This window comes from Carassius auratus, chromosome 37, assembly GCF_003368295.1.
Source record: "Carassius auratus strain Wakin chromosome 37, ASM336829v1, whole genome shotgun sequence".
NCBI classification, from domain to species: domain Eukaryota; kingdom Metazoa; phylum Chordata; class Actinopteri; order Cypriniformes; family Cyprinidae; genus Carassius; species Carassius auratus.
The window spans coordinates 12,730,760-12,754,414 of NC_039279.1; the positions used below are offsets into that span (position 1 = coordinate 12,730,760).

Sequence of the window (23,655 nt, forward strand, 5' to 3'; positions counted from 1 at the left end):
ACACAGCCTGGAGGTGTGTTTGGGGTCATTGTCCTGTTGAAAAATAAATGATGGTCCAACTAAACGCAAACCGGATGGAATAGCATGCCGCTGCAAGATGCTGTGGTAGCCATGCTGGTTCAGTATGCCTTCAATTTTGAATAAATCCCCAACAGTGTCACCAGCAAAGCACCCCCACACCATCACACCTCCTCCTCCATGCTTCACGGTAGGAACCAGGCATGTAGAGTCCATCCGTTCACCTTTTCTGCGTTGCACTAAGACACGGTGGTTGGAACCAAAGATCTCAAATTTGGACTCCGACCAAAGCACAGATTACCACTGGTCTAAATGTCCATTCCTTGTGTTCTTTAGCCCAAACAAGTCTCTTCTGCTTGTTGCTTTCTTTAGAAGTGGTTTCCTAGCAGATATACATGAAGGCCTGATTCACACAGTCTCCTCTTAACAGTTGTTCTAGAGATGTGTCTTCTGCTAGAACTCCGTGTGCCATTGACCTGGTCTCTAATCTGAGCTGCTGTTCAACTGTGATTTCTGAGGCTGGTGACTCAGATGAACCTATCCTCCACAGCAGAGGTGACTCGTGGTCTTCCTTTCCTGGGGCGGTCCGCATGTAAGCCAGTTTCTTTGTAGCACTTGATGGTTTTTGTGACTGCACTTGGGGACACTTTCAAAGTTTTCCAAATTTTTCGGACTGACTGACCTTCATTTCTTAACGTAATGATGGCCACTCGTTTTCCTGTACTTAGCTGCTTTTTTCTTGCCATAATACAAATTCTAACAGTCTATTCAGTAGGACTATCAGTTTTTCCACAAGTTCATCAAACAACCGCAGTAAGAATATTTCATCAAGCACGGTGAGTAATGGCTTCTCCTACAATTGTTATTTGCACCTCTTGCCACATGTACAGTTTATCTATCTCTGTCGCTGATGAGGGATTCACATGTGATAAATGCAGGGAAACAGTTAGGCTGACAGAGAAGATTTCAGAATTAGAGACACGCATCCAAACTTTAATTGAGGACAGTAAGAATGTTAGGGCTCTAGATATGGCTTTGGATGCGTCTAGCTCAGGGATTCCTGTACATTGTCCGGTTCCAGCAGAGCCCCTGCAGCAGGGCAACTGGGTGACGGTGAGGCAGCGTAGTCGTGGGTCAAAACACCGCTCTTCTGTTCCGATCAAAACATTAAACAGGTTCTCCCCACTCAGTGATGCACCCACTGAGAAACCTGATGAAAGTGCTCTAGTTATTGGCGATTCTATTGTACGGAACGTGAATATAGAGACACCAGCCACCATAGTCAAATGTTTACCGGGAGCCAGAGCGCCTGACATCTTGGCAAATTTAAAAGTGCTGGCTAATGCTAAACGTAAATACAGTAAGATTGTTATTCATGCCGGCGCTAATGATGTTCGACTTCGCCAGTCGGAGATCACTAAAAATAACTTTAAAGAGGTGTGTGAACTTGCAAGCACGATGTCAGACACTGTAATATGCTCTGGTCCCCTCCCTGCTTACCGTGGTGATGAGATGCATAGCAGATTGTCATCACTCAATGGCTGGATGTCTAAGTGGTGCCCACAGAATAACATAGGTTATATAGACAATTGGACGAGCTTTTGGGGCAGACCTGACCTGTTTAAAAGAGATGGTCTTCATCCCTCCTGGGGTGGCGCCACTCTTCTGTCTAGAAATATGGCAAATAGTCTTAGTGTTTATACTTGACTAACTGGGGCCCAGGTCAGGAAGCATACAGACGTGCTAAACCGACCGTCTGCTAGCTGCCTCCCGTCACAGAGGTCAGTTAATTCTCAGCACATAGAGACTCTTTCACCTAGATATCACACTATAGAGACTGTGTCTGTTCCACGAACTAGAAAATACAAAAAACGTCCAAACCAAGTTAAGGTTAACAATTTAATTGAGGTTCAACAAATAAAAAACAAATGCAATATGGATAAACAAATGATAAAGATTGGCTTATTGAATATCAGATCAATTTCTACGAAAACACTTTTTGTAAATAATATGATAACTGATCATAATCTAGATGTGCTCTGCTTGACAGAAACCTGGCTAAAACCTGATGATTACATTATTTTAAATGAGTCCACCCCCCAAGATTATTGTTATAAACACGAGCCGCGTCTAAAAGGCAAAGGGGGAGGTGTTGCTTCAATTTATAATAACGTTTTCAGGATTTCTCAGAGGGCAGGCTTCAAGTATAACTCGTTTGAAGTAATGGTGCTTCATATAACATTATCCAGAGAAACCAATGTTAATGATAAATCCCCTGTTATGTTTGTACTGGCTACTGTATACAGGCCACCAGGGCACCATACAGACTTTATTAAAGAGTTTGGTGATTTTACATCCGAGTTAGTTCTGGCTGCAGATAAAGTCTTAATAGTTGGTGATTTTAATATCCATGTCGATAATGAAAAAGATGTATTGGGATCAGCATTTATAGACATTCTGAACTCTATTGGTGTTAGACAACACGTTTCAGGACCTACTCATTGTCGAAATCATACTCTAGATTTAATACTGTCACATGGAATTGATGTTGATAGTGTTGAAATTATTCAGCCAAGTGATGATATCTCAGATCATTATTTAGTTCTGTGTAAACTTCATATAGCCAAAATTGTAAATTCTACTTCTTGTTACAAGTATCGAAGAACCATCACTTCTACCACAAAAGACAGCTTTTTAAGTTATCTTCCTGATGTATCCGAATTCCTTAGCATATCCAAAACCTCAGAACAACTTGATGATGTAACAGAAACTATGGACTCTCTCTTTTCTAGCACTTTAAATACAGTTGCTCCTTTACGCTTAAGAAAGGTTAAGGAAAACAGTTTGACACCATGGTATAATGAGCATACTCGCACCCTAAAGAGAGCAGCCCGAAAAATGGAGCGCAGCTGGAGGAAAACAAAACTAGAGGTATTTCGTATTGCTTGGCGGGAAAGTAGCATATCCTACCGAAAAGCATTAAAAACTGCTAGATCTGATTACTTTTCTTCTCTTTTAGAAGAAAACAAACATAACCCCAGGTATTTATTCAATACAGTGGCTAAATTAACGAAAAATAAAGCCTCAACAAGTGTTGACATTTCCCAACACCACAGCAGTAATGACTTTATGAACTACTTTACTTCTAAAATCGATACTATTAGAGATAAAATTGCAACCATTCAGCCGTCAGCTACAGTTTCGCATCAGACAGTGCACTATAGACCCCCTGAGGAACAGTTCCACTCATTCTCTACTATAGGAGAGGAAGAATTGTATAAACTTGTTAAATCATCTAAACTTACAACATGTATGTTAGACCCTATACCATCTAAGCTCTTAAAAGAGGTGCTTCCAGAAGTCATAGGTCCTCTTCTGACTATTATTAATTCCTCATTGTTATTAGGACATGTCCCCAAAACCTTCAAACTGGCTGTTATTAAGCCTCTCATAAAAAAGCCACAACTTGACCCCAGAGAACTAGTTAATTATAGACCAATCTCGAATCTCCCTTTTCTGTCCAAGATACTAGAAAAGGTGGTATCCTCACAATTATATTCCTTCTTAGAGAAAAATGGTATATGTGAGGATTTCCAGTCAGGATTTAGACCGTATCATAGTACTGAAACTGCTCTCCTTAGAGTTACAAATGATCTGCTCTTATCATCTGATCGTGGGTGTATCTCTCTATTAGTTTTATTGGATCTTAGTGCTGCGTTTGACACAATTGACCACAACATTCTTTTGCATAGACTTGAACACTTTGTTGGCATCAGTGGAAGTGCATTAGCATGGTTTAAATCGTACTTATATGACCGCCATCAGTTCGTAGCAGTGAATGAAGATGTATCATATCGATCACAAGTGCAGTATGGAGTACCTCAAGGCTCAGTTCTAGGGCCGCTACTCTTCACGCTTTATATGTTACCCTTGGGAGATATCATCAGGAAACATGGTGTTAGCTTTCACTGTTATGCTGATGATACGCAGCTCTATATTTCCTCGCAGCCCGGTGAAACACACCAATTTGAAAAACTAATGGAATGCATAGTCGATATAAAAAATTGGATGACGAGTAATTTCTTACTGCTAAATTCAGAAAAAACAGAGGTGTTAATCATAGGGCCTAAAAACTCTACTTGTAATAACCTAGAACACTGTCTAAGACTTGATGGTTGCTCTGTCAATTCTTCGTCATCAGTTAGGAACCTAGGTGTGCTACTTGATCGCAATCTTTCCTTAGAAAGCCACGTTTCTAGCATTTGTAAAACTGCATTTTTCCATCTCAAAAATATATCTAAATTACGGCCTATGCTCTCAATGTCAAATGCAGAAATGTTAATCCATGCATTTATGACTTCAAGGTTAGACTACTGTAATGCTTTATTGGGTGGTTGTTCTGCACGCTTGGTAAACAAACTACAGCTAGTCCAAAATGCAGCAGCAAGAGTTCTTACTAGAACCAGGAAGTATGACCATATTAGCCCGGTCCTGTCCACACTGCACTGGCTCCCTATCAAACATCGTATAGATTTTAAAATATTGCTTATTACTTATAAAGCCCTGAATGGTTTAGCACCTCAGTATTTGAATGAGCTCCTTTTACATTATACTCCTCTACGTCCGCTACGTTCTCAAAACTCAGGCAATTTGATAATACCTAGAATATCAAAATCAACTGCGGGCGGCAGATCCTTTTCCTATTTGGCGCCTAAACTCTGGAATAACCTACCTAACATTGTTCGGGAGGCAGACACACTCTTGCAGTTTAAATCTAGATTAAAGACCCATCTCTTTAACCTGGCATACACATAACATACTAATATGCTTTTAATATCCAAATCCGTTAAAGGATTTTTAGGCTGCATTAATTAGGTAAACTGGAACCGGAACACTTCACATAACACCCTATGTACTTGCTACATCATTAGAAGAATGGCATCTACGCTAATATTTGTCTGTTTCTCTCTTGTTCCGAGGTCACCGTGGCCACCAGATCCAGTCTGTGTCCAGATCAGAGGGTCACTGCAGTCACCCGGATCCAGTACGTATCCAGACCAGATGGTGGATCAGCACCTAGAAAGGACCTCTACTGCCCTGAAAGACAGCGGAGACCAGGACAACTAGAGCCCCATATACAGATCCCCTGTAAAGACCTTGTCTCAGAGGAGCACCAGGACAAGACCACAGGAAACAGATGATTCTTCTGCACAATCTGACTTTGCTGCAGCCTGGAATTGAACTACTGGTTTCGTCTGGTCAGAGGAGAACTGGCCCCCCAACTGAGCCTGGTTTCTCCCAAGGTTTTTTTCTCCATTCTGTCACCGATGGAGTTTCGGTTCCTTGCCGCTGTCGCCTCTGGCTTGCTTAGTTGGGGTCACTTCATCTACAGCGATATCGTTGACTTGATTGCAAATTAAAACAGACACTATTTCAACTGAACAGAGATGACATCAATGAATTCAATGATGAACTGCCTTTAACTATCATTTTGCATTATTGAGACACTGTTTTCCAAATGAATGTTGTTCAGTGCTTTGGCGCAATGTATTTTGTTTAAATCACTATATAAAATAAAGGTGTATCCACCTGACTTCTGCACAACACAACTGATGGTCCCAACCCCATTTATAAGGCAAGAAATCACAATTATTAAACCTGACAGGGCACACCTGTGAAGTGAAACCATTTCAGGTGACTACCTCTTGAAGCTCATCAAGAGAATGCCAAGAGTGTGCAAAGCAGTAATCAAAGCAAAAGGTGGCTACTTTGAAGAACCTACAATATGACATATTTTCAGTTGTTTCACACTTTTTTGTTATGTATATAATTCCAAGTGTTAATTCATAGTTTTAAACCTTTTAAACCCTTTAAACCATAGTCATGAAAATAAAGAAAACTCTATGAATGAGAAGGTGTGTCCAAACTTTTGGCCTGTACTGTATGTATATATATATATATATAGTTTTTTTTTGCAGCTAATCTCACATAGCTAATAATAATTAATAATGTGAAAATGTGAGATAATTAATCATGTGAAATCTAAAACTCAATATATTTCAGTAGTCAAAATTAAAGCAATATGATCGGTTTATGGAAACATTTATGATATTTCAAATATTTATAGCACAATAAAATGCCCACATGTCTACTAGCACACATTACAGATCCATAAATGGGATGAGACCTGAGCAAGGGAGCTAGACTCTGTTGAAAGCCATTAAGTGTTACATAACACCCACAGAACATGAGACGATGAGTAAAAGACGCATAATGATAATAACTTCACTTCTTGGGGAAAATACATGCCACATATGCTTCACAGTGAGAATTTAACCGTACAGCTTAAACACATGGGAGGACTGTCCTCTGGTGGCTTTCACGGGTAGATTCCAATTTGAGACTCTCCAGTGGCACTGCAACTGGCACAGACTGACCAGATGAAACACTAAACTGCGTTAACAGAGATAGTTGACCTCAAAAGTCAAGAGTCTTCAGTCGCTCTATCTCATACAGGGGCAAGGGTTAATTCAAGCATTCATTAAAAATCTTGTTGAGCTCGGAATTACAAAGTTCCAGTACTATCGAGAAAATCCAAAAAGTCTGTGCAAGACCTCCTACTCCCATCCCCTGTTTACAAAGAGCCGCCAACATCTGGAGCAAAGCCTTCCACTCCTTCTTAGAAGCTGGAGGAAGAACTTGAATGCCCATGATTCAAAAGTTGATCTGAAGAAGCAATATGAAAATCCAAAAGCTGCATTTATTATCCACAACAAAAGACTTATTTTCAATAAGTAATCACTTTGCGGCTGCTAAAAAAAAAAAAAAGTTCTATATAGAATGAATGTGTGTATAAATGTAATCTGGTTGTTATACTGTATAGTCACAAGGTTGTCATTATCATGTGACCTACCAGTGTCAGTTGTGTCACTTCATTGCTATTCACAAATCCTCTCCCTTCATGGCTTCATGGGATAGTAAAGTGTTCATTGCATGCACACTTCAGAATCTCACCGGAAGTAGGGGTACTTTTTGCCTACTCTTTTATGAGTACTGTTAAATCAAATATACACCTTTTGTCACATTCTCTTTTTTTCATCTACTTAATAGGGAAGTACAGTATTGTTCAAAATAATAGCAGTACAATGTGACTAACCAGAATAATCAAGGATTTTAGTATATTTTTTATTGCTACGTGGCAAACAAGTTACCAGTAGGTTCAGTAGATTGTCAGAAAACAAACAAGACCCAGCATTCATGATATGCACGCTCTTAAGGCTGTGCAATTGGGCAATTAGTTGAAAGGGGTGTGTTCAAAAAAATAGCAGTGTCTACCTTTGACTGTACAAACTCAAAACTATTTTGTACAAACATTTTTTTCTGGGATTTAGCAATCCTGTGAATCACTAAACTAATATTTAGTTGTATGACCACAGTTTTTTAAAACTGCTTGACATCTGTGTGGCATGGAGTCAACCAACTTGTGGCACCTCTCAGCTGTTATTCCACTCCATGATTCTTTAACAACATTCCACAATTCATTCACATTTCTTGGTTTTGCTTCAGAAACAGCATTTTTGATATCACCCCACAAGTTCTCAATTGGATTAAGGTCTGGAGATTGGGCTGGCCACTCCATAACATTAATTTTGTTGGTTTGGAACCAAGACTCTGCCCGTTTACTAGTGTGTTTTGGGTCATTGTCTTGTTGAAACAACCATTTCAATGGCATGTCCTCTTCAGCATAGGGCAACATGACCTCTTCAAGTATTTTAACATATGCAAACTGATCCATGATCCCTGGTATGCGATAAATAGGCCCAACACCATAGTAGGAGAAACATGCCCATATCATGATGCTTGCACCTCCATGCTTCACTGTCTTCACTGTGTACTGTGGCTTGAATTCAGAGTTTGGGGGTCGTCTCACAAACTGCCTGTGGCCCTTGGACCCAAAAAGAACAATTTTACTCTCATCAGTCCACAAAATGTTCCTCCATTTCTCTTTAGGCCAGTTGATGTGTTCTTTGGCAAATTGTAACCTCTTCTGCACATGCCTTTTTTTTAACAGAGGGACTTTGCGGGGGATTCTTGAAAATAGATTAGCTTCACACAGACGTCTTCTAACTGTCACAGTACTTACAGGTAACTCCAGACTGTCTTTGATCATCCTGGAGGTGATCATTGGCTGAGCCTTTGCCATTCTGGTTATTCTTCTATCCATTTTGATGGTTGTCTTCCGTTTTCTTCCACGTCTCTCTGGTTTTGCTCTCCATTTTAAGGCATTGGAGATCATTTTAGCTGAACAGCCTATCATTTTTTGCACCTCTTTATAGGTTTTCCCCTCTCTAATCAACTTTTTAATCAAAGTACGCTGTTCTTCTGAACAATGTCTTGAACGACCCATTTTCCTCAGCTTTCAAATGCATGTTCAACAAGTGTTGGCTTCATCCTTAAATAGGGGCCACCTGATTCACACCTGTTTCTTCACAAAATTGATGACCTCAGTGATTGAATGCCACACTGCTATTTTTTTGAACACACCCCTTTCAACTAATTCAACTAATTGCCCAATTGCACAGCCTTAAGAGCGTGCATATCATGAATGCTGGGTCTCATTTGTTTTCTGAGAATCTACTGAACCTACTGGTAACTTGTTTGCCATGTAGCAATAAAAAAATATACGAAAAACCTTGATTATTCTGGTTAGTCACATTGTACTGCTATTATTTTGAACAATACTGTATGTGATTTTAATTGCAGCCACGGGAATCTAATTTACAAAATGTCTTTTTGATGGAAAATGGGTGGTGTTGGCGCAGTGGATAAGACACATGCCTTTGGTGTGAGAGACCCGGGTTCGAATCCACTGTGAGACACCAATGTGTCCCTGAGCAAGACACTTAACCCCTAGTTGCTCCAGAGGTGTGCGACCTCTGACATATATATAGCAATTGTAAGTCGCTTTGGATAAAAGCGTCAGCTAAATGAGTAAATGTAAATGTAATGTAAATGGAAAATCTTTTCTGAGTGGTGTAGTATGGGTAGCTAATGTCATACACTATTTATATAGACTTTACTGTAAGGCAACCATCTGGACTAAACTATGACAGACAATAAATAGACATGTAACATCTGTAGAATTTGTTAATGATAAATGGAAAAATTGCATGCAAATATATTTACAATACTTCATTATACACAAAATGCTATAAAATCTTTTAAATTCTTCTAGATCTGTCTGACAAAAAATGCTCAACAGATTTAGAACTGCTTAATGTCTGATTTAACTCAAGCAAATGTTTCAGATGGAGTATAGCCTATTCATTAATAATTCCCAGAGACAAGATGGAGACAAATACTGAGCATTACTTTAAAATGCATTTTGTAGGATACTGCTATAGATTAATAAACAACTACGAGACATTTTAGAAGCACTGGCAATTACATTTTCTGAGTATAGAGATAATTTCAAAAGAAAAGAATGAACTCACCCAATTTCTGCACCATCGCCTGATCTCCAAAAATATAATATGCACAATACAAAAAAGAAAATATTATCTGGAAATACTAGAAATTATCACTGTTACAGTTTATTATGCTGCATTTGACTAATTTTGAACAAACCTTTAATTAAACATGTAGCCTAACTTAAACGCTCCAATTCATGTCCTTATTTTTTTTCATAATAAGTCATAAAATTAGGTCAATGTTAAAAATTGAGTCTTCTCTATGCTTCAAACTTATTTCTTCAAAACAAATATAAATTCATATCCACTTTATTTACTTTTTACAGGGGAAATGCACATTACATTAATGAACATGACTGTAAAATGGGCAGTATTATCCAAAAGCTTGACAGAATGTAAAAAAATCATAAAAAGTATAATAATAATCATTATTATTATTATTGTTATGTAGGATATTCTGGATGTGTTAAAATTCTGATTATGTATATGTATGATATGTGCTTTCCTGTTTCCTGTAACATTTGCATGATACATAATCATAATATGACCACATTCAAATTAATATTCTTGAGTATGTAAACAAGTTCAATGAATCTGAGGGCATTCCCACAATGTAGCCTGCCTCACTAATATTTCACTGTCTCAGACTGTGTTAGGGAGGTGGAGTAAGTTTTTTTCTTTTTTTTAATAAACACCCTTGATCTCTAAGAAACAGTGTATAGTGAATTGTCAATGAGCAGTTCTGATCTGAAGGCTAAAACTCCTCCCAGTCATTACTCTTCACTCACCATCTGGTCAGCTATTTAAAACATCCAATGAACCATGCAGGCAGTCAAAAATAGTCAGCCATCCAGGACTAGAAACTTCCTCAAGCCACAAGGGTATCATGGTAGAGGTAACTGTTAAACTGTTCCAGAGAAGAGGACAGTAAACAGAGGATAATACAAATATTCTTCATGAATGAGTGAGTTTTTAGCTTTTATCTTTAGTGCATTTGTTTCATATAGCCTACCAAAACATTTAAGCTTGAGCTATTACAAAATCACAGCTTATTTTAATTTATAGAAAACTGTCAAAATGGCAGCAGTTTTAAGTCAGTTTATGGAATTCCATTCAGTTCATGGGACGAATGTGAAACTGGACCCCTCGAGGACTCAGGCCACCCGAGTAGAAAGTTTTGCAAACGGCGTCTGCTTCAGTAAAGATCCATTAAGCCCTGGAGAGATCTTCCTAGTGGAGATTGAAGAGAAAGAACTGGGTTGGTGTGGTCATTTAAGGATTGGACTTACTGCCCATGATCCTCGAACGCTGGATAGTGTGCCAGAATACTCTCTGCCTGATCTTGTAGATATGGGAGACAGCTGGGTATTTGCAATAACAAGAAACCATAATAAAGTCATTGAGGATGAAGGAGGAGAAGCAGAAGGTGGTGAACAGCCAAATGTTGGTGATGAAGCAGAAAACAAGCCTAAAACCTTTTTCACAGACACTCATCTGTATATAGAAAACATGAGCATACCCAGAGACAAGTTAGTGGGACGCAGTCGACCTGGGAGGTACAGTCACATTCTGGATGATCTGTATAAAACCAACACTCTACCCCCCACTGCCCGTCGCAGTCGGATAGGGGTTGTCTATGCTCCTAAGGGACAAGGGTATGCTGACATGCACATTATCATCAATGGTGAAGACATGGGAGCCTCTGCAAAGAGGATCCCCACCAATAAACCGCTGTATGCTGTTGTGGATGTATTTGCAGCTACTAAATGTGTTCGGATTGTACAGGTGGAATATGGATGTAAGTTTCTGTTTATTACTTGCTAATATGATTTGATATGATTATATGACTCACATTGCTAGAGACAGACTGTTATGATCTCAATCTTTTGCTCTTGTGTTTCTAGTTTCCTCACTGCAGACACTCTGCCGAAAGACAATTCAGAAACACATCATTCACAGAATGGCCTTGGACTGGTTGGAACTTCCAGAGTTACTTAAATTCTATTGCAAATATGAGTGAGCAAAACCTATTAAAAATCTGAGCAGGAAAGATTTTTAAGACAAAAAGTGGTCAGATTAGTAATCTGAAAAGTGTTCTTCGATGTTTGTTGATGCACATTACACCAAGAACACCATGAGCACTTACAATGTGGCTAAAATACTTCAGTGAATATTATATTCTGATACTGTAATCCTTCAGTGAGTCATAAATACATATTAATCATTTAAAGCCTGACACAAATAATATGAATAATATTGTGAAAAATTTTGAATTTACAATTTTATAAAATGTAATGGTTAGAACAGTGTATTGAACCTTTAGATACATTTTTTATGTATGTTTTATGATCTGTATATGTATTTGACATCAAGCTTTAATATCTCATATAATATTATATAGTAAGAATATGGAGCTCTTACTAGAGGAGGAAAAAACACTTAATTTTATTTAGGCCCAAATAAAGCAAAATATTAAATTTGCTGCTGGTATTGTTATTTACAATGACAAAAAGTAAGATACAATTCTGATAGCTTGTAATCTTAATAAACTTCATAATAAAAACAATACATTTATATCACTTGTCACTCTCAATCCCAATAGTATGTCTTATTAAGATTAAATTTAAATGCATAATTTTTTTTATCAAGTCTCTGGGGTTTTATTGTGGGGGACAAAACATAGGCTATAATGCCTGATGTGTCATGATTGATACATGATTTTTTTTTTTTTTTTTTTTATAATTTAGAGGCCTTTAGTTTATCAAATATGATAAGCTTTAAAGGATTAAATGGCAACATGCCATATTTTAAATGTCAACCTGCTGGTCTTGAGATTTCTTTTTGTTTGTAAATTTGTAATTCAAAAAATCTTTTCTTTGCCATTTGTAAATGATTAACTGCAAAGTACTTGAACTTTCACTTGTGGCCTTTGACTTTTGAACCCAACTACATTTCATTACTTTTTTAAAAGATTAAGGTTGCTCATAAACACTTAATGAAACATATCATAGCATTCATTATTTAGCTTACTATGAAAATAACTTTATTTTTTAAATGTATTTAATTATTGTTTTAAATGAATCCAGCACCTGTAGGCTATTAAAGGTACAGGTTTTAGGACCTGCCACTAGAGGGCACAGTACCAAAACAATAACAATCGTGTGGTTTGATGACTCTAAGAAGAAGCATGGAATAATGGGATTTGTTGCCTTCTACCCAACCGTTGAAGGCCATCAGTCAGACGGAAAGATAAATCATGGATTTAACGCGAGTTCAACGATTTGCGTGAGTAGATTAGATACAAAGTCAATGCAAAGATGCGATCAGACTATGGATCAGACGCGTCCTCACGCGGGTCTAGAAACACGAAGGCCCGCATTTGGCGTGTATGCCCCATAATACTAATCTTGTTGATCGTTATAATAGCATATGTTTTCTGTAAAGATATGAATCAAAACAACTCACCTGTCAAGTAAAACACAAGCGAGATCGGCATCTCTTTCTAGTTGAAGTTTGTCGCAAAGCTACTTCCGCATTTGTCCACGACATTAGGTTTATTTGAGATGAGCAAAATCTGCACAGGACCGATCACTGGTAATCACCATGAGATGCATGCCGGTTAGAAAAGTGTCCAAGTTATGTCCGCCTTGCTCTGATGTCATGCTGACGTGTGCCAAAAAACTCTCGCAATGGCGAGGCAGCTGTGTCGGATTGAGAAGTCGAGAGCAGCTGCTCTCCACCGATTGTGCTGATCAAAAGCATGATGGGAAACGACTGACTGATGACACAGCTTCATGTTCATTGGCTGAGAATGTCAACTGATACATTTTCTCTTTATTCTAAGAATTAGATTACCCATTTATTTATTTATATTTATATGCGAACTAAACAAAAACAAAAGCCGCCTAGTGAAGTTAAGAATTAGGACATGCATTTATTTTATTTTTCTCTTAATTAGAATTCTTCCTTGTTGTAATTTTCACTTTATTCTATTTTATGTTTGCGCAAATTAATAAATCAATCAATTAAAAATATACATGCACACATACATATCTAAATGGACTGTTTAGCCATTATGCCTCATCTTTGTGTGGTTTCATCTGAGAAGTGTCGGCTCTGGCTTAAAACAAGGGAAGAAATTCTGAAGAATGTTTGCTACAAAACAGCTTTGACTTGCATAGTATAAAAAAACACTAAGGACGTGAAATGGAGGCAGAAACCTGCTTGTTTGCAAACATTCTTCTAAATTTCCTACTTTGTGTTCAGCAGAACAAAGGAATTGATGCACATGATGACAAAACAGTGGTATTTCGACTACATCCACTTCATCTGCGATAAAAAACATGAACGCCATCTCCTCCATTGCTGATGTTCGCAAGCTACAAAACAGCATAGACAGTAAAAGAAATGGACACAGCGACCCCATTGGATTCAACGGAGACAAGTGAAGTCAATTAGAAGCACTTACTTTCTGGGGGTCGGAAATACTGCGCAGACTCAAACTGAGCTTGATGACGTAGATGTCACGTGAGCAACCTGTAAATCTTCTAATCACTGTGCCAAGAGAAATCTGAATCACCCACCGAACATTCCAGAGAAGGCAAGTGTGAACAGGAGCAAATTTTGGTAAGTAATCTGATTAATTATCTCCCATTACTTCATGACTCCACGTCCACCCGATAGCCTCATAGACAGTAAAAGATTGCCTGTGAGCTTCTCCTCCTGTCCATACGGTAATTTCTCTACTGTGCGACAGAGAGTTGCTTGTTATGACACAATCTTTAGCCTATTTTTTTTACAAAAACTGCTTCTACGGACCATAATGTAAGATACAAGGTAATGGAGCCTTTTATACATTTTCGTGTTTCTTTAGAAATAATGAATGAACAAATGCAGTCTTTAAAAGCCTCAGATGTAAAGTTATTCGCTGTCAAAGTGAAGCCAAAATGAATGGGAGTCAATGGAATGCTAACAGCAGGTGGGGGTCCGCTAGCCAATGGCGGCACCCAGGGGTGCTTAAAAAAAAATATGAAACCCTGCCACCCTGCAAAACAGCGAGATTCAGGAAGTGTCCGACTTCAAAGGTCTTTTTTGACCCCTCCCCTTACTACAGCCGCCTACTCTTGCCAAAATTTTTACGGTCTATGGGCAAGGCACCATAGACAGTAAACAAAATGGACACAGAGACCCCATTGGATTCAACGGAGACAAGTGAAGTCAATTAGAAGCACTTACTTCCTGGGGGTCGGGCGTACTGCGCAGACTCAAACTGAACTTGATGACCTAAATGTCACGTGAGCAACCTGTAAGGCTTTAGCGGCAATAATAACCGGCATCTCCTTACGAGATGAGACAGACTGTATTAGAGTTTCTGCTGCAGAGTCGGCCGCGGCTCTCTCCTCCGCCCTCACGACTGCAGACTTGAAAACGGTTCTCTTATTCGCCGGTTCGGGTTCAAGGGTCACCGCTGCTGGTTCGGGCGCGCCAGCGCTCACCGCTGCTGGAGGAGTCAGAGTCGCAGGACCGGAAGACCCCTTCTTCTTCCTCTTCCTCCTTGGCCGCGGTGTAGAGGTCACAGGTGGAACCGAGACGGGTTGGGAGAGTTTGGCCTCAGGCAGGGCAGACTCTGACGCCGACGACTCTGAAGCTGACTCCCACGACAATCGTCTCCCTCGCTTCCTGGGGAGTCTGCTGGCTGTGGAAGGTGCCTCAGGACTCTGGGGGGGATCTGCCTGTTCCCCCAGTGTTGTGACGGCCAGGAGACGACCCTCTGGGATCATTGGCAGCTGGGTAGGTGGGGGGGGGACCTCTGCGGCTCCTCCTGGGAGAGACTCTCCCACAGCCGGGCATAGTTGCGGAGGATCCACTCCCCCTCGGGCGAGTATGGGAGGGTGACCCCCTTCCTGTCGGTGGGGGATGACGTCCAGCATTGCCTCCGGAACTCCGCCTGACGCTGAAGCTCGGAGGCCTTCCTGAGTTCCTTGGTGGTCGGTTCATTCTGTCAGGGTTTGGCAAGGGAGGAACTCCGGTGCCGACAGGATTCTCAACACGAAGGGTTTATTTACAAAAAGGGGAAAACAGAACCCACAAGGGGGAAAACAACAGCTAGGGCAGAAACTAAACAACTTAACAGGACAGGATTGACATGAAAAACAAACTCTTAAACACTAACTACAAACAAACACTCACGGTTACACAAAGACTTCTCAAAGGGGGTTACAAGGACAAACTTCTCTCACAAGGGCTGACCAGTAGGAACACATATGAGGTACAATCTCAGTTTGAGGAAACAATGAACCGACAAAAGACAGAGCACACTAGGAGATCTAAATAGGGGAACTAATTGAGACATGACAGGTGGCACAGATAGGACAATCACGGCAAGACTAGGATAACAAGGAGGGCGGGGCAAGGGAACGAGACAACACAAGCACATGGCCCAAAGGCAAGGCCATGTGCTTGTACACAAAACACGGGTCTGTCATGATCCTGCCTCTAGACTAGAGAAAAGTCAGGACATGATGGCAGGACCATGACAATTATGTCCGCCTTTTTCTATGTAGACATGAGTGTTTGGGTGATCTGCACTGACACCTCGTGGTCGTTCAAAGAAAGTTCAACTGTGCAGTTCTGTAAGGGTCACGTGACCGGAAACATTATCGTCCTTCAGTTTCTCAGCTTGTCCTCACACTTGACCACTGATCAGCACGAACACTGTTTGTTTTATCTATCGATCTCTGGCAAACAATGTCCTTTTGTTCTTTTTTTCAGTAAGTAGTTTTATAAAGATTATTTCAAAATCCGTAAGTGATGTTTATCACTATTTATTCTCCACAACCTGCTCTCTTCCCTTACCTTAAAATTATGATGTGCAACCATGGCCAAAAGTTTTGAGAATGACACAAATGTTAATTTTCACAAAGTCCGCATGCCTAATTTTTTTTGTGATGGCAATTTGCAAATACTCCAGAATGTTATGAAGAGTGATCAGATGAATTGCAATTAATTGCAAAGTTCCTCTTCTCCATGATAATTAATTTAATCCAAAACTTAATCCAAAAAAACATTTCTACTGCATTTCAGCCTTGCCACAAAGGAACCAGCTGGCATCATGTCAGTGATTCTCTCACCAACACAAGTGAAAGTGTTGATGGGGACAAGACTAGAGATCACTCTGTCATGCTGATCGAGTTGGAATAACAGTATGGAAGCTTAAAAAGGAGTGTGGTGCTTGAAATCATTGTTCTTCCTCTGTTACCTATGGTTACCTTTTGGTGCACAAAACTGGATTTACAAGTAAGATTAAGGCTGCTATTAAGATTGCACCAAAATCCATAATTTATCGGATCAAGAACCTAAAGGGGAGCGGTTAAATTGCTAGGAAGAAGGCTTCAGGGCACCCAAGAAAGTCCAGCAAGTGCCAGGACCCTCTCCTAAAGACAAGTTGATTCAGCTGCGGGATCGGGGGGGCACCACCAGTGAAGAGCTTCCTATGGAATGGCAGCAGGCAGCAGTACATCTGCACGCATAGGGAGGTGAAGACCTTTGGAGGATGGCCTGGTGTTAAGAAGGGCAGCAAAGAACCCACTTCTCTCCAGGAAAAACATCAGGAACAGACTGATATTCTCCAAATAGTACAGGGTTTGGTTTGCTGAGGACTGGGGTATAATAATTTTCTCTGCTGTATCCCCTTTTCTGATTGTTTGGGGCATCCGGAATAAAGTTTGTCCAGAGAAGAAAAGGTAAGTGCTACCGTCAGTCCTGTGTCATGCCAACAGTAAGACCATTCATGTGTGGGGTTGCTTCTCAGCCGAGGGAGTGGGCTCACTTACAATTTTGCCTAAGAACACAGCCATGAATAGAAAATGGTACAAAAACATTCTCAGAGAACAACTTTACATAAACTTACTGTAATTGTCAATAAATCCTTCGACACTTATAAAATTCTTGTAATTATACTTCAGTATACCATAGTAACATCTGACAAAAAGATCTAAAAATACTGTAGCAGCAGACTTTGTGAGAATAAATATTTGTGTGATTCTCAAAAGTTTTGGCCACGGCTACAGGCTAACACTTAGTGTAGAATCTTAGAAGATTAGGATGGATAATTTAGCTGAACTTATTAAGCGAAATTTGCTAAACAACCTTGCCTAAATATTTCTAAATGCCAAGAAAGCAATGTGTTTTATAAACTGATCGAAAAGGACAAGTACCTGAGTTATTGTTTCTCTGCAAGTATATATGTTTGTTCCCAGTGTGGACATCCAATCTTTTAAAGCAGATCCAAATATGCACATTCCTCCCCCTGGCCTGCCTTCACTGAGACTATTCGAGAGGACAGTGTAACAAAAATGATGGAGACATTAACTGCCTACGAGGTCAGAATCAGATTTTCTTTTTAATCATGCCAATATTTACAGACACCACTAATATTTTTCTATGTGTTCATACATGTACATGCATATGCAGGTTCTGTGTGGCAATTGCGGTAATGGACTACGCCATGAGTTTCTGAATGATGGGCCGGAGAAGGGCTCATCACGTTTTTGTCAGGACTCGGGTATGATCTGTCCTTTTTTCTTCCTTTTTCTTCCTTTGTTTATTTTTATATATATTTTTTCGTTTCTACTAATTTTTCTACACTTGTTTTCGTTTTGTTTCCTTTTTTTCTCTCTCTCTGATTTTTTATATTTTTCTGGTTTTTCTTCCCTTCGCTCTAGCGCCAGCTGATCTCGCTCAGCAATCTAGGCTGTGGCTTGTCTGACGCACCTGTTCCCTCTATCTCATTACTCACCCTATTTATTCTGCTTGATTTTCACCCATCCTTGTCAGTGTTTTCTGTGACCTTTTGGCATTTGGCTTCGGTTCTGTCCTGTTCTGGTCAGTTCGCTTGTTGGTTTGTCTGCCCAGTTAGTTTAACCTGTGCTTTGCCCTCAGAGGATTTCAGACCGCTCTTCTGGTTTTCGACCTGGACTGTTTTTGACTCTGGTACTGCCCGCCGTAGTAATAATTCCTGTAGAATGATGTAGTAACACTGAAGTCATTACTATCCAAATCCTATATATATATATATATATATATATATATATATATATATATATATATATATATATATATATATATATATATATATATATAGATAGATAGATAGATTCCAACATTACTGCTAACCCTCCTCACTGATGTCAGGGAAATTAATAAAAGCTGACATTAATGGCTGGTTGGCAATATTTCCCACCCTGCAAAAGTACAGATGTTTTTCTGAAAGTAACTGTATAATTTTCATTGATTAAGATTTTATCATTTAGATTGGAGAGGAGAAATTCTTTACAAAATCTGATGGACGCAAACGACAGAGGCTAGAAATAAAGCTCTTTGATGACACTGAGACATAATTTCCTTTTGTGTGATTGATTTTGATTGATTGTTTATTTATTTATTCAATCATTATTGTGGTGAGTATTATTAAATTCAGTTTTATATATGAAGAGTTCAGATGCAAAAGCCTCTAAATGCCATCTGAAATTTTCATCTAAAATAAGGATTTTTATCAGGCTCCTATATTTATGTTCAGTTATTTCACTTTAATAGCCTGGAAAAGGACCTGCCCATTGCCATTAAAGTAAAATGACTCAACCTAAGCATAGGAGCTTGATAAAAATCCTAATTTTAGATTAAAATTTTAGATAGCACTTAGAGGCTTTTGCATCTGAACTCTTCATATATATATATATATATATATATATATATATAAACAAGCAAATCTACGCCAAACACTAAAGTGATTTCATTACTTTTTTTTAGGCTGGTACAAACACTGACACAAAGAGAAACAGGTATAACAATGTTTATTTGTCTGTTTGTAGTTTTCAGTGGAATTTTCTGATATGTGAGGATTGAAATTCATTGTATTTATTTTCTCTCAGTGCTGTTCATTGCAGATGCTCGAATCACCTTTGACAGCTTTCACAATTGTTTGATAGCAACAGCGACCTCCAAGACAATCATTACTCTCAACCCTGGTAGTGATGCGATATGCTAGATTAAAGAATTTAAATACTTACAATTATAATATTTTTATATTTTAACAATTATCGTTAAAATCCTTGCATTTTTTTAAATTAAATTTTAGATACTGCAGAAGCTAACCAACTGTACACATCTGTAAGGGAACTGTTAGAAGCAGGAGTTCTGAATGACCAAGACATCCTCTCAGGTGACATTGTGCAGTATAAGTCATGTGATGTTTCTGAACCTCTACATTAACAATACAGTATTTATAGTGCGGCCCATACAGAAAAACAGCAACATTTACAGTAAGGTCCCATTATTACCATTAGTTTATGCATTAAAGTTTATCCAAAAAATGAATAAAATTACCCACTCTCAGGATATCCAAGATGTAGATGAGTTTGTTTCTTCATCAGAAGAGATTTGGAGAAGTTTGGCATTACATCACTTGCGCATCAGTGTTTCCTCTGTAGTGAATGGGTACCGGCAGAATGAGAGTTTAAACAGATGATAAAAACATCACAATAATCCACAAGTAACTTTGTGACACGAAAAGCTATGTTTGTAAAAATCTAATCGAAAATTTTTAATTTCAAACTATTGCTTATGGTTGCGATATGAGTTGTCTGTCCATAAAATTGCTTTTTTTCCGGTGAAAAAAACATCTAATCTTAATTAGTAGAGAAATATGCACCGATCAAATACAGTTTACATGCGAAAACATTTCTAATAAAAATATCTTATTAGAATTTGATGTAGTAGAACATTGGGGGTGGAAGCATGGTGGACTCATATTTTGGCCGGAAGTGACAGATTAAAGTTTACATTTCTCCAAATCTTTTTTTAACGAAGAAACAAACTACAGAATATTTTGGATGCCCTTAGGGTAAGTCAACTTTCATCATATTTTAATTTCAGGGAGCACTATTCCTTTACTAATATTAACTAACATTAAGCACTTTGTTACTATTGCATTTGATATTCTCTGTCAACATTAGATAATAAAAATACTCTTCATTGTTACTTCATCTTAGCTCAAGTAAAATAATATTTACAGATATATCTTTTGATTTTAATGAATTAACATTAAATAAGATTTTAAAAAATGCTTTAGACTGTGCTTTTTTTTTTTTCTTATTTAATGTAGTTGTGGAACCTTATTTGTAAAGTGTTAACAGTATAACTGTATCCTTCCACTTATTTCTCAGTGGATTCCATTAGTGATGTTCTGACTGTGACCCAGCTTAAAGCTAGAATTCAAAAACATGCTGATGTCTTTCATTGCATAACATACGGTTTCATCAGAAATCTTGATCTAAGTTCCGCCATCTCCAAAGTCATATGCAAGAGATGGTAAGTGTAAAATGCTTTGACAGTTTTGTGCAATGAGGTTCACAAGCCTGTTTTAATAAATAATTTCTCAACTAGTGCCAAATGCAATTTTCGAATCAATAAGGAGAGTAAGACATGTTCCAATGATGCCTGTCCAAATCAAGGACAACAGCTCCAGGCTACTGAAGGCTTTGATCTGCTGGTGGACATCAGTGATCACACTGGGACTTTGCAGTCATGCAACCTGACAGGCACAGTGGCTGAGAAAACCCTGGGCTGTAAAGTGAGCAATATTATATTATATTATTGCTAAGTCAAGACTGTGCATGTACATTTGTAAGCTTATTAAATGTCTTTAGTAGTTAAAACTATTTTGTTTCATTAAAAACCTTTTTGCATTGATACTGCAACCCTTGGAGACATTCACCATTAAATAAACATTTAAATTACCTACATTCTCTAATAATATATATCGTGGAATTTGTATGTCTGTAAGTCCTGCAAAGAGTAAACGTAAAATATTTATGTTGACAGACAGAAGAGTTTATGTGTCTGTTGGAGTCTCAAAGGGAAACTCTGCAGTGGAAGTTTCTTCTTGAGAGATGCTAAATCTATCTAAAGGTTATTCATGCTTGCCATTTGCAACTTATTTTGAAATGTTATATTTAAGGACATAATCCACTCTTTATTTTAAATTGTAGGTTCTTCCATCTACTAGAAGCAGAAGTGGAATGAGGGCGAGCATTTTGTCATTTGCACTTGCTGACCCCGTTGAAGTGAAGCAAAACCTTGCCTCCTTTGTGGCTTGATGCTGTTTTGCAACACAGCAACCAAACAGCATGGTTCCTCGTGTGAGGAATGTAGAAATGTGGGCCTACTTGTCTAGTAAATTAACTTTTTGGTTCAAATACATATGTTGTGACTAATTCAATATTTTTGACATTTCTTTCCAAGGTCCCATTTGATCTCATTGTGTTGTAATTGATCACTGTAAACAAATTAACTTGGTGTATCTCTGTATGTTTGTTTCAAACTGATTTTTCTTAAGTGCTTTAACAAATAAAAACAATGAATATTGAACACTGTACTGCCTCGGAATTATGGTATTAATTTTCTGCCATATGTATTGCAGTCATGGATAAAAATGTTTTATTTATTTTTAAATGCAAGTAAAAATATATTGCACAGAATAAAAAAAATGAAAGCAGAATAAAACAATGGTCACTGATCCAAAAATAATAAGCACAAATCAAAAAGTATTGATTACTCCATACAAAATGCCAACAACAATACTAAGAGACAGATAGACAGCCGTTCTATCTTTCTCATCATAGCTGGGGATTTCAACCATGCTGACTTAAAGAGTGTGTTTCCAAAAATACACCAACACATTAACTTTCCAACACGAGGTAATGACATTTTGGACTTTTTTTACACCACACAGAGAGGAGCTTACAAAGCCCTCCTCCTCCCCCACCTCGGAGCCTCAGATCACATCACTGTCATGCTAATGCCTGCATACAGACTGCTCATTAAAGACACCAAACCTGTTTGAAACTTCACAAACAGATTAAAGTCTTCAAAGTCTTCAAGACTGCTTCAACACAACTGACTGGGACATGTTTAAGCAGACTGCCACATGCAATAACACCACTGACCTCCAGGAGTACTCAGAGACTGTCACTGCCTACATCAACAAGTGTATTGATGATGTATCAGTCACAAAAACCATCACTGTCCGGGCCAGTCAGAAGCCGTGGATGACAGGGGAAGTCTACAGACTCCTGAAGATGCGGAACGCTGCCTTCAGAGCTGGAGATGAGGTGGGCCTGAGTATAGCCAGGGCCAAACTGTCCGGAGGCATCAGAGAGGCTAAGAGACAGCACTCCAGGAGGATAGCCCATCAATTCAGCGACAGCAGAGACACTAGGAACCTGTGGCAGGGGATACAGACCATTACAGACTACAAGCCGCCACCACGGACCTGTGACAACAACATCTCTCTGCTGAACAAGCTGAACACATTCTTTGCTCGCTTTGAGCAACAAAACGGCACCACTGCACAGAAGACTCCACCTCCTCCCGGCCAGATGATGATGCTGACCCCAGACAGTGTGAGGAGATCCTTCAGCAGGATCAATGCGCACAAAGCTCCGGGTCCTGACAACATCCCTGGGCGTGTACTGAGAGACTGTGCAGCAGAACTCACTGATGTTTCACAGAGATTTTCAACATCTCACTGAGTCAGGCTGTTGTTCCCACATGTTTCAAAACTACCACCATCATTCCAGTTCCGAAGAAGCCATCTCCATCCTGCTTCAATGACTACCATCCTGTTGCACTTACCTTCATTCTCATGAAGTGCTTTGAACGGCTAGTCATGCACCACATCTAGTGTAACGTGGAGAAGACGAAGGAGATTGTTGTTGACTTCAGGAGAGCGCACACTCAGAACGTTCCTCTGACCATCAACAGTGCGACTGTGGAGAGAGTGGGCAGCACCAAGTTCCTGGGTGTGCACATCACAGAGAACCTCTCCTGGACTGAAAACACAGCAGCACTGGCCAAGAAATCACAACAGCGTCTCTACTTCCTCCGCAAACGGAGAAGAGCCAGAGCCCCACCCCCCATCATGTACACCTTATACAGAGGCACCATCGAGAGCATCCTGATGAGCTGCATCACTGTGTGGTATGGCGCCTGCAACGCATCCTGCCAAAAGACTCTGAAACGCATTGTAAGAGCAGCTGAGAAGATCATTGTTGTCTCTCTCCCTTCCCTCCAGCACATTTACGGATAGCATCTCACTCGCAAAGCCTTC

General features: G+C 39.2%; 2 protein-coding genes across 3 annotated transcripts; both read left to right on the top strand.

Annotated features, from left to right (window-relative positions):
* The first annotated feature begins 10,131 nt into the window (after nt 1-10,131).
* LOC113056246 (neuralized-like protein 2) lies at nt 10,132-12,418 on the top strand. 2 transcript variants are annotated; one of them, XM_026222865.1, is made up of 3 exons: nt 10,132-10,452; nt 10,606-11,286; nt 11,393-12,418. In XM_026222865.1, exons 1-3 carry the CDS (start codon nt 10,449-10,451, stop codon nt 11,506-11,508), a joined length of 801 nt encoding a protein of 266 aa, XP_026078650.1. In that variant the 5' UTR covers nt 10,132-10,448; the 3' UTR covers nt 11,509-12,418. The 2 variants fall into 2 exon arrangements, with proteins under 2 accessions (XP_026078650.1, XP_026078649.1); XM_026222864.1 differs by having other exon boundaries at nt 10,132-11,286.
* A 6,255-nt stretch (nt 12,419-18,673) lies between these two features.
* LOC113056501 (meiosis-specific with OB domain-containing protein) lies at nt 18,674-21,909 on the top strand. The gene is made up of 8 exons (XM_026223287.1): nt 18,674-18,715; nt 18,800-18,884; nt 19,274-19,327; nt 19,418-19,513; nt 19,624-19,707; nt 20,711-20,855; nt 20,931-21,117; nt 21,536-21,909. The coding sequence occupies exons 1-8, from the start codon at nt 18,674-18,676 to the stop codon at nt 21,641-21,643; spliced, it is 801 nt and encodes a 266-aa protein (XP_026079072.1). The 3' UTR covers nt 21,644-21,909.
* The last annotated feature ends 1,746 nt before the right edge of the window (nt 21,910-23,655 follow it).